Genomic DNA, 19,586 nt, shown 5'->3' on the forward strand with positions numbered 1-19,586 from the left:
GTCATCAGAGAAACTCTTCAGCAACTCTAAACGGAAACCGGCGGGCCGATCTTAGTCTCAGAGCTGACAAAACTCCCCGGTAAGGCATCTTGAGCGGTCAAATGCCGCTAACGGGACGAGATCGGTCAAAACGGAGCGTTGAAGCAAAGACGGTTTATTTTGGTTCAAGCTAGCTACATCGAGGGTAGGTTAGCTTCCTGTTTCAAAGTAAAAGCACAAATTCTATCATCATGGTTTTCTGTATGTAAAGGGCAACGGGTGTTTTATTTTGTGAAAGTAACCGGAAGTGCGTTGGTCACAACGGCTAGCTTGAGTAGCGCCGAATTCGTCCAAACAAAATTGTAAACAGCTGGTATTTAGACAAATTAACGACACACTGCTGATCTAAACGGCTACGTTCTCGCCTAAACATGTTTGAAATGTAGATAAAGTGATATATTTACAGAGTTTAGAGCTAAAATGAAATCAGCTTCTGACTGCTGGTTTCAGCTCAGGTAGGAGGCAGGCTAACACTACCCATGCACTTCCAGTGTTTGAGCTAAGCTAATTACGGGCGATACGGCTCCATCTCCCTTATTACTACACGCACAGTCGAAAGGATGGTGTCTATCTGCTGGTCATGGACTCGGGAGTGAGGCAAGACACGTAAAAAAATAAAAATGTCGCCGTATCCCTTTAACAAGTGTGTAACGTAGATTCATCCACATTAATATGAGACTCTTTTATAACCAAAAGCAAACTCCTCTGGGAATCTTTGATAAAAAATAAATGTCTGCAAATACATTTGCACTTTTAGCAGATGTTTTTTTTACACTTTAGTTTTCAGACTTTTTAAATTAAACCAAGTAGAGTTCAGGTTTTATTTAGTTCATCACTGATAAGTTGTGTTGTTTTGTGTCTTTTACCTTGATGAGGTCGTTAATTTGCCTCAAACTGTTTCACCAAGTCGTCAGAACAAGTATAAACCAGGAAAAAGAAAAAGTGGGCGGGGCCTAAGGGTCAGCTGTGTGTGTGTGTGTGTGTGTGTGTGTGTGTGTACTAACGGGCAGGTTGGTGAAGACGCTGAAGGTGCTCTTCAGGAAGGCGATGAGGTCGATCAGGTAGTCGCTGGCCGGCGGCGAGGCTCCGCCCCCCGGCACCGGCGCCAGCCAGTCGTAGTCGGCCAGCTGCAGGAACTGGTCGATCTTAGCGTTGAGGCTGGTGTAGATCTCCGCCTCCGCCGCGTGGCGCGCGTCCTGCAATTTACAATTAATTAATCGTAAAGATTCCTAAATACCGTTACTTTCCCAGAAAGATGATGTTGGAACGTTATTGGCAGATGTGCGCAAAAGTAAAGGTAAATGCACAGATACTGGTCCATTTAACTAACGTAACATTGAATTGGTAAGAATTTAAATGTTAGCGTGTCATTTTTAATATAAAAAGAAAGCAAAACAAAACAAAAAACGATTAAAATAAACATAAACATTTGGTATAGACGACAATTTATGACCTGAGTATTTCAAACATTTCCCCTAGGGATTAAGAATTGGTCATATGTTAATAGATACTTGAAATATTTTGTGTAAACAATGAGTAATGTCATTATATTTTGACTATATTTGATTTTACACATTCATAGTGTTGTGAAATTAATTGATGCAGAATAATCGTGATAATTGTAGTACTGTGATTATTTCTCTGACAACAATCGTAAGAAAATGATAATAATCGTGACATCCCTAGTGGTGAGGTAACGTTTCAGTGTGTGTGTGTGTGTGTGTGTGTGTGTGTGTGTGTGTGTGTGTGTGTGTCTCTGTGTGTGTGTGTGTGTGTGTGTGTGTGTGTGTGTGTGTGTGTGTGTGTGTGTGTACCTTGAAGGTGGAGGTGCCGTACAGCTTGGTGGCGTTGGCCGTGTCCGGCGGGACGTTGGTGATGTTGGAGATGAACTCCTCCAGGAAGTGGCAGCTCTGCTCCAGGTGGGTGGTGTTGATGATCACCTGCACCAGCTGACGGAGAGGAGACAGTGATGTCATCATGGGCGCCGATTTATGTTTTTACCCGTGGTTGCAAACGCGGGGGAGGGGTTTGCACCCCTGAACCAGGCTCTACAAACACTGGTGCGCATCATGCCACGTAGCAATGGGACTCGTTGCTCATTAGGCGTGTTTCCTCTCCAGGCTTTATACAGGAATCTTGAAGTTAATTCTAAAACCTTTTTAAGACTTTTTCAAGACCTTCTCAATACTTTTCAACACCTCACCGCTGCTTCAAGCTGTTACCATTTACATCAGTGACACTTTTAACTGAACAGTTTTAGTTTGTGATAAAGACTATAGACCACTATGATACAACAGAATTCAAAATAGGCTATGGGGCTGTGTCCACCAGACGCGCTTTCAGCTCTGACAGCCTCTCAGCGCTGCTTTCCCAGCGCTTAGCGCTCTCTCTCTCCCTCGTCAGAATGCCGCTGTTGCTAGGTTACAAAACGAGTCCTCTGACACTTCCGTGTTCCTGCCTTGTTTAATGTAAACACTACAACGAGTGTCAGAAATACACAATAGCATTAGCGGCAGCTTTTGACATGGACCCTGAGGTCGGCCTACCTTCAATACAAGTGTGGGTCATGATATAAACCGAGCCACGTCTCCGGTTGTGTTGCTGTCGGTAACGTATGTCCCGCCCCTTCTTGATTCTGATTGGTCAGTGTGGGGAAAAGTGACATTGACGAGCGCGGCGCTGTTCTAAAAGTTGAACAGATTTCAACTGGAAGCGCTCTGAGCGCCGCGACAAAAAGAAGCAAGCGCCGAGGGCGTTTCACCGCTGAGGGCGCTGAGCGCTGTGAGCGCCCAACTCAATAGGGTTTGAATGTAAAATAGACGCCCAGAGCGCTGAAAACGCGTCTGGTGGACACAGCCCCTATAGGATAATAAATCAAAGGCAAAGTTTATCACAAACATTGCTCCACTCTCAAAAAACAAAAACAACAATCTTCTTTTCTTTTTTATGTACCGGTTCATCTTTGTTTTTTAATAAAAATGAATAAATTCACACACTTTTACAGTGTTTTTTAGGACTCAAACTCTTTCAGAAGCTAATTCAGAAAAAATACCTTGAAATTTTAAGACTTTATAAAGTCGTGAAAAGACTTTTTAATACTTTTTAAGGGTCTTAATTTTCCCAAAATTGATTTATCACCTTTTAATACTTTTTAAGACCCCGTGGATACCCTGCACTGCAGGAACTTGGGGGTAATTTTACGGGGCCAGCCCCGTTGGTGCGTGTCTGCACTGGAGGAACCTCCCCCACAGGGCCATTTACAGGAACCTTTACGGGGCCGAACCGAGTCCCTGCCTGTGGGTAGGTACTCGGATCGGCCCTGAAGAAGTCCTGGTGGGGCTTGAGATTTACTCTGTGCTGATTGGTCAGACTCAAAGCAGGATCATGTGACGCTAAGAGGAAGCCCCGAAATAAGATGCATTTTTACAACCCAACGTTACTAAAAACGGAAAAACGGCCGGAAAAAAGAGAGAATAACTCAGTAAAAGACGAGAGTAGCAGTAGGCCTGGTAAAAAAAAGAAAAGAAAATAGGTGATCGCGGGATTTCGAGACGGCAATTTTTTTTTTAAGAAAGTGTCTTTACTGACAGAAAAACAATAACAACAACAAGAGCAGTAAAAAAAAAAAAAAAAACGCTGCACAACGACCGTGCAATGATCGAAACTGTCACCATAACAACCCGGTGGGTCCTGTCTGCAGTGAAGACATGGCCACCGAGAGGGCCGAGTGAGAGGACGGTTCCTGTAGAAGTTCCTACCCCCTCCTTCTTTTTACCAGGAACTCCTGCAGTGGAAACACGGCTACTATTAATAGAACAGCCGACTGCACAACTGAAAATATTGTAGCGACCCTGCAGTAATGTTCTTGTTATGATGTTTAAGTTGTGTGAAATTTGACTGACTGTGAATGTGTACGGGCAGGTAGCGTATGGTTGGATGAGAAACTGAGGGGCCGGGGTGAGTGTGCGGAAAACAGCTGTGTGTGTGTGTGTGTAGGTGAGTGAGTGAGGAGGAGCAGAAGAAGAAGTGAGAGCTGTCAGATAAGTTTGTGTTATGTTGTTGTTGTTACGTCGGGTCGGACGCTACAATATCAATAAAAACGTGTGCTTAACAGTTTCCTTTCGGCGCCGTGGAGGTGGTTAAACTTCAGGTAACAACATGACGACCTGTTGTTACTGTTAACGTAACAACAACATCATCATCATCGCTTCCTGTTCTTGAGTGTTTGGTCTCCTGGGTCGTCGTCGTCGTGGAAACGGACGGCACGAGGAGTGAAAGTCACAACAGCAGCGGCGGCCAATCAGAGCAGAGGAAGTGACTGTTGGTGTTTCTGTGTGTTTTAATTCTCTGTTTTTGTGTCGGTGAACGAGCTGGAAACGATGAGAGAGGAGTCGCTGGGAGAAACAACACGAGCCTGTTACACACACACACACACACACACACACACTCTGAAACACACACACAGAGAAACACACACACACACACTGAAACACACACACTGACACACACACACACACACTCAGAAACACACATACCTCTGCCAGGCCGACATTCTTCTTCTTAATGGCGTACTGCAGACAGTGGCTCAGCGTTCTGGTCAACAACAGATTTGTCGACTTGCGGATCATATCATCGACCTCCGTGGAGCTGAGGACACACACACATAGAAACACACAGACACACACATAGAAACACACACACAGATGAGTGAATGTGCAGATCATCATCAAACTGCTGCTTCAACAACTTAAACATTAAAGAAAACAAAGTTAACATGTTGATAAGAACTCGTTTTTCAGGTGACAAACCTGTTTCCTATTTTATTGTGTTTGTGTTTCCTGACACTTTCATGTTTTCATGAGTCTCTGATGAGTTAAAGAGGAACTCTGCTACATTTTGACCTTAATTAAACAGCTCTGGAGTAATTGTGATGGTTAAATAGATGACTTTTGGTCGAAACCGGCCTTATTTCAAAGTATTGTTACTACTAAATGCTGCCGATACCAAACCAGGGTTTATACAGAAATTCTTAATACCTTTTTTAATACTGTCACAATATTTTTTAACACCAACACGAGCTGCAACCGTAGTGGCAACCTTTCGAACTTCAGTGTTGGGGGTAACTAATTATAAAGTAATGGATTACTGTCATTTACCGTAATTTTCGGACTATGGAGCGCACCTGAGTATAAGCCGCACCACCACTCTCATAGCGTGGTGAATGTGCAGCTCACAACTTGTCCACCAGAGCGTTGTGGAGTTGTTGGATTGTGTATTTGATGAGTTTGATGAGGGAAACCAACAAAGAAATCCCATAATGAGCCTCCGTAGCGTAGCTCTGAGCAGCTCACGGCTCTGTTCTGCCGTTCTAAAAACAGCTTGCACCGACAATTAAAGGTAACGAACCTACTGCTATGACTATAGAGATTATGGTGAAATGTTGAACTATCCCTTTAAGTAAAGGCTGACTGAATGAGCAGAGTCTCCAGTGGAGGACGAAGCCGCTCGTGTTTCGTTGTTAAAACAAAGCGATAATCACGGCTCTCGGGTTCTGTTGTGTTTGAAACGCTGCTGATGTTCGGAGGAGTCGGAGTCGTTGCCGAGTCCGTCGGGGGGTCGCCATGGTTACGGCCGCCGGCGAAGAAGCAGCAGCATCATCATCATCACCTGCTGTTTTTTTTTTCCCTCTTTTTTTCTTTCTTTTTATTTATTGGGTATCAACGGCTCCAACCTGCTGAACCGGACCGACCGAGGCCCCACGGAGTGTGTGTGTGTGTGTGTCAGACAAGACGGCGACACACAAGTACACACACACACACACACACACACGGATAATCAGCGGAAACGTAAGCGATCGTTTTCTCTGTGTGTGTGTGTGTGTGTCGAGAGCCGAGTGGGTAACAAACACATTCCAACCAAATCAGTAAATTGTGAGTCTCTGGAATTCAACACACACACACACACACACACACACACACACAGACACACACACAGACACACACAGAGCTGGAATTCCAAACTCTCTCCGTTTCCAGAAAAACGGAGGAATCCTAAAAACGTTCCGACGATTCGGAGCAGGGGGGAAAATTCCTGGAGCGACAGAAAGTGCAGAGTGGACAGAAACTGTGTGTGTGTGTGTGTGTGTGTGTGTGTGTGTGTGTCTGTGTGTGTAGAGTGGCAAGAAGTCAACGTATGCTAGTGAACTCTGAACACACACACACTTATAAATATAGACACACACGCCGCAGAATCCAGATCCAGTTTCATGATATTTAGTAGAGAGAAGAGGAGGAAGAGGAGGAGGAGGAGGAGGAGGAGGAGGAAGAAGAGGAGGAAAAGGGGGAAGAAGAGGATAAGGAGGAAAAGGAAGAAGAGGAGGAAGAGGAAGAAGAGAGAGAGGAGGAGGAATAGGGAAGAGGAAGAAAGACGGTGAGGACGAGGAAGAAGAGGAGGAGGGGGAGGAGGAAGAAGAAGAGGAGGAGAAGAGAGAGGGAGGAAGAGGAGAAGGAAGAGGAATAGGAGAGAGGAGAAAGAGGAAGAAGAGAGAGAGGAGGAGGAATAGGGAAGAGGAAGAGAGAGGGGGAGGATGAGGAAGAAGAGGAGGAGGAAAAGGAGAGAGGAGGAAGAGGAGGAAAAGGAGGAGGAAGAGGAGGAGGAGGAAGAGAAGAGAAGGAAGAGAGAGGGAGGAAGGAGGAGAGAGGAAGAGGAGGAGAATGAATGGGGAGGAGGAAGAAGAAGAGGATGAGGATGAGGAGAGGAGAAGGAAGAGGAGGAGAGAGGGGGAAGAAAAGGAGGAGGAGGAGAGGAGGAAGAGGAAGAAGAGGAGGAGGAAGAGGAGGGGAAGAGGAGGAAGAAGAGGAAGAAGAGGAAGAAGAGAGAGGAAGAGGAGGAAGAAGAAGAAGAAGAGGAGGAAGAAGAGAGAGGAAGAGGAGGAAGATGAGGAAGAAGAGAGAGGAAGAGGAGGAAGATGAGGAAGAAGAGGAAGAAGAGGAGGAAGAGGAAGAAAAGGAAGAGGAGGAGTTTTCCTATAAATATCCCGTCAGCAGCGACAGAAGAAGCCGAGTCAGCAGAGAGAAGCAGGAAGCCACAGGTATGTGAGTCTGCACAGCGTCACACACACACACACACACACACACACACACAGCAGCCTGGTGTGTGTGTGTGTGTGTGTGTCATGTGGTCTCCAGGGCGACCAACTCTCTGTCCGTGACCTGAGACATCAGCAGGTTCAGTCGGACAGCGTTTCCCATCATGCTTTGCTCTCGGGCTCAAACAGCTCATTGATGGTTTTGAACTGAACTGTTTGTTATCGATCACACATCGTAGAGCAATAAAGTTTAATTGAAACATGACGACGACGACGACGACGTGTGTTTGTGTTGCATGATGGGATAATGACCTCTGACCTCCAGGTTCAGGTGAAGGTTTGAACCATGGTAACAAACTAATAACAGAGATGCTGTTACCGTAGCAACAAGGCCAGAACTGTGTTATGATGAGGTCATCACAACACCGGTGACCTTTGACCCCAACGTCCTGAAAACACTTTCATCCTCACATCCTCTTCTTCTTCCTCTTCCCTATTCCTTCTCCTCCTCTTCTTCCTCACTCCTCCTCTTCCCTTTTCTTCCTCTTCCCTCCTCCTCTTTTCCTTCTTCCTCTTCCCTATTCCTTCTCCTCCTCCTCTTCCTCTTCCCTATTCCTTCTCCTCCTCCTCTTCCCTATTCCTTCTCCTCTTCCCTATTCCTTCTCCTCCTCCTCTTCCTCTTCCCTATTCCTTCTCCTCTTCCCTATTCCTTCCCCTCCTCTTCTTCTTCCTCTTCCCTATTCCTTCTCCTCCTCCTCTTCCTCTTCCCTATTCCTTCTCCTCTTCCCTATTCCTTCCCCTCCTCTTCTTCTTCCTCTTCCCTACTCCTTCCCCTCCTCTTCTTCTTCCTCTTCCCTATTCCTTCTCCTCCTCCTCTTCTTCTTCTTCTTCCCTATTCCTTCTCCTCTTCCCTATGCCTTCTCCTCCTCTTCCCTACTCTTTCTCTTCCTCTTCTCTACTCCTTCTCCTCCTCTTCTTCCTCTTCCCTATTCCTCCTCTTCCTCCCCCTCCGCCTCTTCTTCATCTTCCCTACTCCTTCTCCCCCTCCTATTCCTCCTCCTCCTCCTTCTCCTCCTCCTTCTTACAGACACACATAATAAAATCTGGATCAGTCGTCGTCTGTGTTTTTACATTTGTTTCATTTTCTGAGCAGGATCGCAGGTTCGATTCCTGGTGGATCAGACTCAGTGTGTGTGTGTGTGTGTGTCTCCTGTCCCATCCCATAAAGCAGAAAAGTAGCAGAACACACACACACACATGAAACTCTTTCCACCAAATCAGTGCTGTGACCAGAGGTCGGAGGTCGGAGAGGATCAATAACCACCGTCCCGTCTGCATCCGGACCAGCGTGTGTGTGTGTGTGTGTGTGTGTGTGTGTGTGCGTGTGTGTGTCTGCAGCGGGGCAGGAAGGCGTGTAGCCGCGGTAACCGGATCGGGGCGGGTGGAGCTGCAGCCAGGTCAAACAGTCGAGTCGTTAGTTCTGTCTGGGAGACGGAGTCGGACCGCCAGAACCAGAACCAGGACCGGGACCAGACCGTCTCCATGGAAACCGTCCGTGATCGACTACACACCAAACCTCTGTGATGCGTTTAAAGACGCCATTTTTTTTACGTTTTCTCTGCGGCTGAACGCAACTTTCCTGTTCCTCTCAACTATGTCCAAGAAGGAAGAAAAACAGACATGTTTTGAAAGACAGACTCTTTATGCTTGGCTTAAAGGAAAAGTTCACCAAAAAATGAAATTCAGTCATTAGTGACTCACCCTCATGCTGATGAATACTCCTCAAAGTGCATCTGGAGACCCGGGAGGCCGCTTCATAGTCCAACCAAAACTTTATATGAGAGTCAATAGGCTCTATGCACAGCTCCACCACTTCCTGAATTTAAGGCAGGTCCTTCATTTCCTGTCTTACATTATTGGACAAACTGATTAATCCAGGTGTGTCTGAGTAGTCACAATGGTCAGACACACCTGGATTAATCAGTTTGTCCAATAATGTAAGACAGGAAATGAAGGACCTGCCTTAAATTCAGGAAGTGGTGGAGCTGTGCATAGAGACCATAGCGCCCAACACAAAAATGTCCATAAAACTACACAAAAACCATTTAATCTTCCTCCACACTGCTCGTCCACTGCAATCCAAGTGTCCTGAAGGGAGATACTGTATAGTCAAACGCGTGTGAACGTCAGAGCACAATCCAGGACTGTTTAGGCTGTAATAATGTCCTAAATGAGGTCGTTTCAAGTAAACTCTGGACTATCTCCCTTCAGGACACTTGGATTACAGTGGACGAGCAGTTTGGAGGAAGATTAAATGGTTGTTGTGTAGTTTTATGGACGTTTTTGTGTCGGGCGCTATTGACTCTCATGTAAAGTTTTGGTTGGACTAGGAACCGGCCTCCCGGGTCTCCAGATGAACTTTGAGGAATAAAAAACTACTCCGGAGTATTCATCATCAGCATGAGGGGGAGTCAATAATGACTGAATTTCATTTTTTAGTGAACTATTCCTTTTTTCTGTGTTTAATTCTTCCTGTTTATGTGACGTTGTGAGTGTTTTCTGTTGGATTAAAGTTATTTTTTGTGATATTAACCAGTTAATCCAGTTGTTTACGTCTTTAAATCCAGGTTTGATTGAACCAGACTGAAGGTTAACTTGACGTTGTCGTGTCTCTCCGTCTGGATCGTCGCTTCAACATCCCATCATCACGACCGAGACAAACACACAAAGACTGATTCTCCTCTTCCTCCTCCTCTTCTCTTTTGATTAGACGACTTTTTCCAATCACTCCTCCTCCTCCTCCTCCTCCTCCTCCTGCTCTGTCTCTTTTTCTTCCGCCGGTCACGGATCAATGGCACCTCCCCGGTTCCCAGCCCCCACGGAGAACACACACACACACACACACGTATGTTGTTCTGTGTGTGTGTGTGTGTGTGTGTGTGTGTGTGTGTGTGTGTCTGGCTGCGTCCCAGCCTGGTGAAATTCTTCTGGACAGCGGAAGTTGTTTCCTGATTGCTCGTCTCGTCTCCTCCGCTAGAAAAGTAGCTGCATTGTTTCAGATAATTCTTCCATCATCCACGACCAACACACACACACACACACACACACACACACACGACCAACACACACACACACGGACACACGGACACACAACCAACACACACACACACACACGGACTCAGGAGGTTTAACTGTTTAACCTCGACAGAACATGGAACAGAAGCTGGACTTGATTGCGGTGTGTGTGTGTGTGTGTGTGTGTGTGTGTGTGTGTGTGTGTGTGTGTGTGTGTGTGTGTGTGTGTGTGTTGTTGCGGAGGCCAGATCTAATGAGACAAAGATCCCAGATCAGAATGGAAAGAACCAATCGACCAGGAAACTCTGCTGCATCTGTGTGTGTGTGTGTGTGTCTGTGTGTGTGTGTGTGTGTGTTATTTGCTGGTTTCCGTCAACATGTAATAATAATAATAACTCAGATTTTCCTCAGTTACACGGCTCAGTTGCTTTGATACATGATTCAAACAAACAAACTAACACAGAGTTCCCAAACTCCTCAAGTCTGGATTGTTGTATGGATGTTTTACATGTTTTACTTCACCTTGCCCAAGACAAATTTCCCCTTATCGGAGAAATAAAGTTTATTTGATTTGATTTGACTTTCTTGAACGTTACATTATTCCATTATTATTAACACTTCGTCTTGTTTCTGTGTCGTAAAATCTGTCATAGCGATAATAAATGTTGTGCGACTTCAACCAGTAGACACGTCGTTATCATACGTTGTTATCATATAATTCAAATTATATTAAAAAAGGTGAACATTCGAACATGGAAACTGACGTGTGCCTTCCACAGCGACGTAAATTAACGTTGTGTGTCGCGACATTCGTGGCAGTAAACATGTTGATAAAACCAACTTTTGTTATGTAATTTTGTTATTTCTGTGCGCGACGTGGAGCTGCAGCTTCAAATATACAAGCTGAGATTTTTTAATTGCCCGTTTATTCAGCTGGAGCGGTTCCTACATGTTCCCACATTACACACACACCTTCTTTTCTCTATCAATCGATCCGCGGACCACTTGCGTGCCACTGTGATCCGTTGAACCACTACTTATAATATTCCGATTTTCCTCCTTGAAGTTTTATATTGAGTTGGTAAAACTTCAGTGTGTTGCAGATGTTAAAGGGGAACTATTCCTAGTCTGCTCGCTTTTCCGCTGTTTTGGTTCCGCTCCTCTCGCCCATGTGCATTTGTTTACAACAAAGCCGGCAAAAAATCAATGAATGGAGCGACCAAGGTTGGTTTTCAGCCCTGAGACGCCAGGTAATAAGTCACAAGTCATGTAGTTAACCATCACAATTACTACAGAGCTTTTTAAAGCAGAACTATGCAGGTCGACCGGAAATAGCTCGCTCCTTCGTTGGTTTCTCTTTTTTTCCCTCTCCGGGGCTCCCCCACAGTTCTAGGAGGCACATGTCACTGTCGTAAAAAAAAAAAAAAACTTGCCGCCGCCACCCCCTCCACCCCCTCCCTACACGTGCTTGTGTTTACTGCTGAAGGTAGAGAGCGGTGTTTGCTAAGCCCTGCTAACACGGAGCTAATGCTAACACGGAGCTAACGCTAACACGGCGCTAACGCTAATACGGCCACACACAGACAAAGACACAAAGACACAGACATACACACACATGAATAAAGGTTCCAAAACGCGAAGGCGTGTGTGTGTGTCATTACATTATCTTATAAAAGATCCATGGTGTGTGTGTGCGTCCGTGTTAGCATTAGCTCCGTGTAGCCACAAGCCAAACTTCTAAACATTTCATGTTTCCATGGTTTCCTCCGACTTTACGAACTCAAACCAATCACGATTCGTGACATGCATGACGTCATCTGCGTTCTTATCTCGTACTGCCGTAAGGCAGTTTCTCGCGATAGTTCTATCCATTGATGAGATTTGGGACACCGAGACGGACGACTGATCTTGCAAGTGCGGTGTTCAGCCAGTGGGGGGGGGGGGGGCGCATTGGCCTAGACCCCATTCACCTCATAATAGGTCACTCTACCATCACAGTGACTCTGAGCCACAATAATTACAGCCCAAATCCTGCATAGTTCTGCTTTAATGAAGGTAAAAATGTAGCATAGCCACGGGAGAAATCCTGCTTAGATCCTCTTTAAACAAACAGATTTGGTTGAACTGCCCTTTAGTTGACGTAGGACGTAATAATAAGCTGCTATAGGTGGAAATATAATGAAAAAAAAAATAAAACCATTACAAATTTGAATATAATTTGTATATTTAACATAAGAAGCACTAGAAATACAAATCTGATTTGGGGGGAAGACTGAGAGACCTAGTTGTTATCAGACTTTAGGTGTGTTGTGTTGTGTTGTGTTGTGTTTGTACCTGAGGTGCAGGTCCTCCGAGTACTTCAGACAGGCGTAGATGAACTCTTTGAGCTGGCTGTAAACTTTTGGCACAAACTCAGAGAAGGGAAGTTTCTTGGGGAAGGGAAGCTACAGGAAGTAAAAAACACAAACACATTCATTCAGGATTTTATTTCAATCTTTTCTTGATCGTTTGTTGTTGTTTTGTTTTACCTTGTCCAGTTCGGGGTCTTGCATGGGGAACTGGGCAGTGTAGTGTCTGTACTCCTGCTCTGTTGCCACGGGGATCGGACTGTAGTTGTCCTGGTCCAACACCTGCCTGGAGACCACAAGGAGCCACACAACATAACGGGAATTATTAGAAAAGACAGAAAAAGGTTCGACTCCAAACTCCCAAACTACAACTGTTCAACTTCAACTTGTCCGCTGGTATATTTGTTTTTACTTGCGACATTTGCGCAAATATTTCGCTTGAGTTCAATATTTTGAACTTGCGCGAAGAAGCGAATGATGCGAATTTCGTGTGTTTGCTCCATTCGCATCATGCCAATCGCGTCGTCGGCACAAATTTACTTCTGTTTGCATCTTTTTAAAATTAAAAAATGTAAAAACTGTAAAAGACAAATATTAGTACATTAGAGTAGCTGCATAAACAATTTCTGTTAAGTTAAAATCTAAAGTTTTAACTATTTTGTAGTGAGTTTCTGTCAGTAAATCAAATTCAGGAAGTTCCTATTTTCAGCTAAAACCCTTTTAGAGACTTTTAGATTTGTTAATAACGAGTGTAACAAACCATAGGATAAAAGATCTGAGTGAGAATTTATCTGATAAAATCTGAATTTTTACGAGGATTGAAGTCGACACGAGTGAAATAAACGATGCTGATGCTCTGATGAGTTTGTCCGCTGGAATATTTGTTTTTACTCGCGACATTCGCGCAAATATTTAGCTTGAGTTTAATATTTTGAACTTGCGCGAACAAGCGAATGATGCAAATTTCGTGTTTTTGCTCCATTTGCGCTGTCGGCACAAATTTGCATCTATTTGCATCTTTACATTGACTTTGTATGTAAACTTATCGCCTCGCGCCCGCTAACGCCACCTCAAGTCGGAGCTCCCACTCGGCAAAATCTGAGAAAAAAATCTACCCCAACTTCCGTCAATGGTAAAACATCGATTAAAATGGATTTAAATGCCAAAATAGATTAAAACGTTCTCTTTTCAAATTGTTTTTGTGCCTTTTGTAATGTTTTTATGCCTTACGTGAAGCACTTTGAATGTAAAGTTTGTCTCGGTTCACCATGTTTCTGGTTATTCTGGCGAACGCTTCGACGCTGGGAGATTCCCGGTTGCGAGTTTTCCCGAACGCAGCATTAATGTTTCAAAAGGTGTTGGTTGATCTACTGGGATGTTTTTTTTTTCATGCACAAGCAGAGAAAACATCCAGAGAGCTGCAGGTTTTTCTGGGAGACAGAGACTTGTTGTTGATGCCCAGAGGTCAGAGGAGAACGGCCAGACCCGCCACCTCTCGCCAAAACCGGACAGTAGAAGATTGGAAAAACATTTCCTGGTCTGACTGAGTCTCGATTTCGGACTGCGACACTCGGGTCAGAGTTTCTGGTGTCAACAACATGAGAAGTCTGGATCCAGCCGGTCTGAACTCATCAACAGTTCAGGCTGCTGCTGTGATGGCTGAGCATTGTTTTATCTCCACAGTCAACCTGGATCTTCTGAAGCTACTTCCTGCTCCAGGTCAGAAAGCTCAGACCGGCTCAGACCGGTTTACTTGATCATGACGATGCGTTCACTGGACTTAAAGCGGCCTCCACAGTCTCAAGAGCTGTGTCTCAAATCAAATACTTCCATGAGTACACTGTCGTATTAGAGCTGGCCCCAAATAGTCGACCAAGCGTTAGTTGACCAGGAAGTCATTAGTTGACTTAAATTTCATTGGTCAGGGGGAAAAAAAGACAAAAACAACAACATTTGGAGTCATGTCTTGTAAAAATTAAGTCAAAATCTATGTGACTGAAAGGCTAGAGGGCTTTTAATGTGAAGGGCCAGATACAGGAAGTCGAAACACTCACTCAATATCAGTTTCTTCATTAGGTTGTTGAGTAGGTTCGTTACCTTTAATTGTCGTTGTGTATTTGATGAGTTTGATGAGGGAAACCAAGAAATCCCATTAGCCTCCGTAGCGTAGCTCTGAGCAGCTCACGGCTCTGCTCCGCCGTTCAAAAAATAGCTTGCACCAACAATTAAAGGTAACAAACCTACTGCTATGACTATAGGGATTATGGCAATTATGGGCCAATTTGCCAAAATGTTGAACTATCCCTTTAAGCACCAGGACGGTTCTTTTCGGTGGAAAAGGGGCATCACTGGCGGAAAACATTGGCCTATTTACATACACTATATTAAACTCCGCTACGTAGCCAACACGGTGAACATGGAGGGTGGGAAGTGTCCATCCTTACAGCACATTTGCATTTTTGATATTGTGTGAACGCACTTACTTTATCAAAATAGTTATTGTAAGTATGGAAATATTCAAACTGAGACACAGCACAGGTCTCTGTCCAGTCGACCTTTAACCTTTGGGTCAAATCTGGCATCATGGATAGTATACGTCGTCCATTTTGGACCTGAAACCTCGGAGGAACATTTCCAGCTTCTTGTTTGAATCTGTGTCAACAAGAGTCAAGTAAACTGTATAAACACACACACACAAGACATTCAATCACCACATTGGGGGTCGTCGTTCTGATGCCTGAGGTTTTCTTACCCCCCCACCCCCCTCCCTCCTCTCCCTTCATCCCCCTCTCCTCCTCCTCCTCCTCCTCCTCCTCTTCTTGTTGGCGCTCCAGAGTTCGGACGTTCCAACGTTCCATGGAGAGGCCGTGAACCGGAGAGCGCTCTCTCTCCAACAATACAACACAACATTCCTGTGGCTTCCCCAGTGTGTGTGTGTGTGTGTGTGTGTGTGTGAGTGTAAGAGAGAGAGAGAGAGAGAGAGAGAGAGAGAGAGAGAGAGGGAGAGAGAGGGAGGAAGGAGAGAGGGAGTGAGAGTGTTTGTTTGTCTGTTCTCGCTGCTCTAAGTCCCACTGGTGTCATTGGACAAAAAGCAATGGTGAAACAATGGCATGTAAGTGCAAACACACACACACACACACACACACACACACACTTGAACACACACACACACACACACACACACCCTCTCTCGGTCAGGGTACCACCCGTTCTGAAGGGCAGAGAATGTTCCGGACGTTCACTCTAAAACACTTCCTCTCTCGCTGGTCGTAAAGAAAACTTCAAAACCAGAACGGGGACGTTTCCCACAAACCAACACTGTTGTGTTTAAGTGTGTGTTGAAGTGTGTGTGTGTGTGTGTGTGTGTGTGTGTGTGTGTGTGTGTGTGTGTGTGTGTGTGTAGAGGTGTGTGTGTGTGTGTAGAGGTGTGTGTGTGTGTGTAGAGGTGTGTGTGTGTGTGTGTGTGTGTGTACCTGAAGGTGATGTTCCACCTCTTCAGCAGGATCTCTCCGTACTGCTCCCTCATCTCCAGCAGCATGTCGAACAGCTGTGACACCGGGAACCCGTAGCCCTGAAGGACACACAACCAGGACCAGGATCAGGACCAGAACCAGAAAGTTTTAAATCAGATGTTTCAAACTGTCTGGACCGGACCAGACCTGCTCTGATCACACAACTCAACACTGACAGAAACGATCAACGATCCAGACTCTTTGATAGGACAAGGAGCCTCTACACCGACATCGTTTGGTTCGGACTTTTGTGCCCAATTCCAATTCTATTTTTCATCCCTACCCCTAGCCCTTAACCCTCGCCCTTGAAACGGAGCTACAAGGAGTAGGGTTTAAAGTCAACCCCTACGAATTGGGACACCACTTCAACAATCACATACGTCATCAGTCGTCTCTGCTGGCTTTCACATAAGCAGACGTGACGAGCTTTTGCCACAAATCCTGTATTCAAAACCATATTAACTTAAAAAAACTGTAATTTAATTTAATGCAGACTGATTGGTTCATTGTAAAACATTTATTCATTGATGTAAATGTGGTGGTTTCTGTCCGTAGGCTCCAGAGCCCCCAGGCAGCGCTGCTCTGCTCACACATGAAGCTTCACTTTTAATTCAAGCAAACTAATGCGACTGCCACAATTGTTACATTTCATCAATGAGACCAGCATTTATCTCCTAAAAAGAATGTAACCAGCCGGCAGTAAACCTTTAAAAACCTGCGGATAAGTTAATTTGTGGATATCTTAAACTTGGAGATTTCAGTTGCAAAAATACGGTGCCAGTATTGGAAAAGGGAAGAGAACAGACATTTTTTGGTTGCACAGTTAAGATAACATATTATTATGGATAATGGAGGATTGTTTGTATGTTCAATAATGATTCGTAGGGACTGTTTGGTCATCTTTAAACCAAATCAAATGAATAAATAAATAAAAAAAGTTGATCACAAAAAAAAAAAAGGTTGTTGCTATATTTAACATTTTTAATCTCTGACCAACCTCAGTAAACCTCAGTTTGGACCCGTTTGTTTGTTTGATTGACGTCCTTTCTTTTCATTTTTAACAATGTTATTAGATTAAATATGATATTTTAAAAGCCACTTAAGTGTGTTATTAACTAATTTTGACATATTTTTTAAAATGTTATATATTATATAATATTTTCTAGTCTGTTGTTTCTCCTCGTGGTTCAGTTTGACGTCTCTGACGGACACGTGTGGGTGGACACCGTCCGTCCGTCCGTCTACGTCTTCACACGGATCAGGAAACTGGAGCTGGTGTTTGGGTCTTCAGCCGTTCACCATCACTTCATCACTTCATCACTTCACCTGAACGACGTCTGGGCATCCGACTCCTCCATCCATCACATCCAACCCCTCCACTCACTCACCTCACCCACATCCCCTTCACCTCATCCCTCCATCCACTCATCCATCACACTCACTCCATCCACGTTGCTTCGTACAGTGAAAGCTGAGTTCTGTCTCAAGTTTGGACTCAGTTCGATTTCTTTTTTTATAAAAACACAAAAAGCTTTTAACTCAATATCTCCCCTACAATCAATGTCACTGATAAATATTTGATTAAAATAACACTGGTAGCCAGTAAAAAAGCTATTACAAGAAGGTTGTTATCAAAAGAGTCCCCATCGAAAGAGGAGTGGATTGCAATTGTGAAAGAAATATATGACGATATGGAAAAACGGCCTTTCTCCTTGAACCTGTGCATGGATAAATTCACTACATACTGGAGGAAATGCACAACTCATCTGGAATAAGAGGTCCCTCATCACAACAGGACACAGGTAGCATTTACTAATGTTGATTGAGTGTTTTGTTTTGTTTGAGTACATGTGGTACTTTATGCTTTATGATATGAAGGAAAGACTGTGGGTAAATAGAACTAAAAGAACTGAAATGTCTTTAAAATCTCTTAAAATGTACACGTCATATTAATTCGTTTTCCCCCTGTGTATTTTATTTTCTCCATCTGTGCCCTTTTATTTAATGTTCTTTTTTCCCTCTTTTTTCCATATATATTGTAAAACCTCTTAAAAAAAAAGAAGCTTTGAACTCGTTTCACAGAAATGACCACACACACACACACAAACACACACACACGTACCTGCAGCGTATCAGCGAACAGCACGATGAGGTTCTTCAGGTCCAGCACCAGGTCGGGGTCGTCGCAGTACGACTGGACAGACAGAGCAGTGTGTGTGTCAGACAGTGTTTGTATGTTTGTGTGTGTTGTTATATGGATAGAGGGATGGGTGGACGACAGGTGTGTGTGTGTGTGTGTGTGTGTGTGTGTGTGTGTGTGTGTGTGTGTGTGTGTGTGTGTGTGTGTGTGTGTGTCTCACTGAGTGTGTCCTCAGGGCGGCCACGATCTTGGACAGGGCCAGCTCCCACAGCTCCTCCACGTAGGCTCTGTTGACCAGACCCTGGGTGGTGTGAAGGACGTGGTCCTCTACCACGAAGAACCTGAACAACAACAACATCTGGATCACCTCAGAGGAAACACACAACCTCTATACACACACACAACGTCTCTATACACACACTGTCCGTCCAAAAGATGTCACTCATGTCGCTTTATTCTGAAGGTCTGTTTTATTTTGAAAGTGTTTTTTTAATTTGTCGGTTGAAAATCTGTGTTTTACTCTGAAGGTCTGTGTTTTATTCTGAAAATCTGTGTTTTATTCTGATGTTTTGTGATTTATTGAGGCACTCTTATTTTGAAATTCTCTGTTTTTATTTGGGATGTTCTGCGTTTTATTCTGAAGGTCAGAGCCTCCCATTGGATAAAGACTGTTTCAGCTGGCAACAACTGATGCCGTCTTGTACTAACTGTACTACTCTAACTGTACATTGTCGCTTTTAAATAAATTAAAATTGAATTGAATTGAATCGTTTCTTGATGTAAAGGTCTTAATCTGTTTCAGAAGGGTCAGATTATTGGGATGCATCAAGCAAATAAAACATCTAAGGAGATTGATGAGAAAGAAATTGGGTTAAGAACCATCAAACACGTTATTAATAACTGGAAGGAGAGTGGGGAACCATCATCTTCACAAAAGAGATGTAGTAGTCCAATGTGACCACAGAGTCCAGACTTTATTTTAAATATTAGAGTGGAGGGGCAGTGTGAATATTTAGATTTATAGAAAATACCCAGAATAAACTTTGCATGTTTCAAAAGATCTATAAGATGATTTTCACAGTTTATGATACAATGTTTATTTAAATTATAGATTAGTTCACTGAATCGATACAAAATTGTTGACAATTTCCATTCTCTCAATAATTTAAGACATGTTTAACTGATTTAAACTGACTTAGACTTTGGACTGTTTATAAAACAGCACATACTGACAGGCTTAGGGATGGAAGTAGCATGTATAACAGCATGTTCGGCCCAAATCTAAAATAATAATCAAGTTTTAAAGTTGCAGGTTCTGTGGTTATGAATGATGCTATTTTTTCTGGCTAATTTCGCACTTTATAATGTCAGAGAGTAATCCAAAG

At 44.0% G+C, this 19,586-nt stretch overlaps 1 protein-coding gene across 1 annotated transcript in view; it reads right to left on the reverse strand.

The window, feature by feature from the left end:
* exoc6b (exocyst complex component 6B) overlaps window positions 1-19,586 on the reverse strand; it is a 126,452-nt gene that overhangs the window by 56,370 nt on the left and 50,496 nt on the right. Inside the window, exons 11-18 of the mRNA XM_083993347.1 lie at window positions 18,422-18,542; window positions 18,184-18,255; window positions 16,023-16,120; window positions 12,730-12,835; window positions 12,536-12,645; window positions 4,575-4,686; window positions 1,854-1,988; window positions 1,044-1,235 (exon numbers count right to left, since the gene is read on the reverse strand). Coding sequence (XP_083849473.1) covers window positions 1,044-1,235; window positions 1,854-1,988; window positions 4,575-4,686; window positions 12,536-12,645; window positions 12,730-12,835; window positions 16,023-16,120; window positions 18,184-18,255; window positions 18,422-18,542 — 946 coding nt within the window. The remainder of the gene's footprint in view (window positions 1-1,043; window positions 1,236-1,853; window positions 1,989-4,574; window positions 4,687-12,535; window positions 12,646-12,729; window positions 12,836-16,022; window positions 16,121-18,183; window positions 18,256-18,421; window positions 18,543-19,586) is intronic.

The sequence above is a fragment of the Trachurus trachurus genome (assembly GCF_905171665.1).
Source record: "Trachurus trachurus genome assembly, chromosome: 18".
Classification (NCBI taxonomy): Eukaryota; Metazoa; Chordata; class Actinopteri; order Carangiformes; family Carangidae; genus Trachurus; species Trachurus trachurus.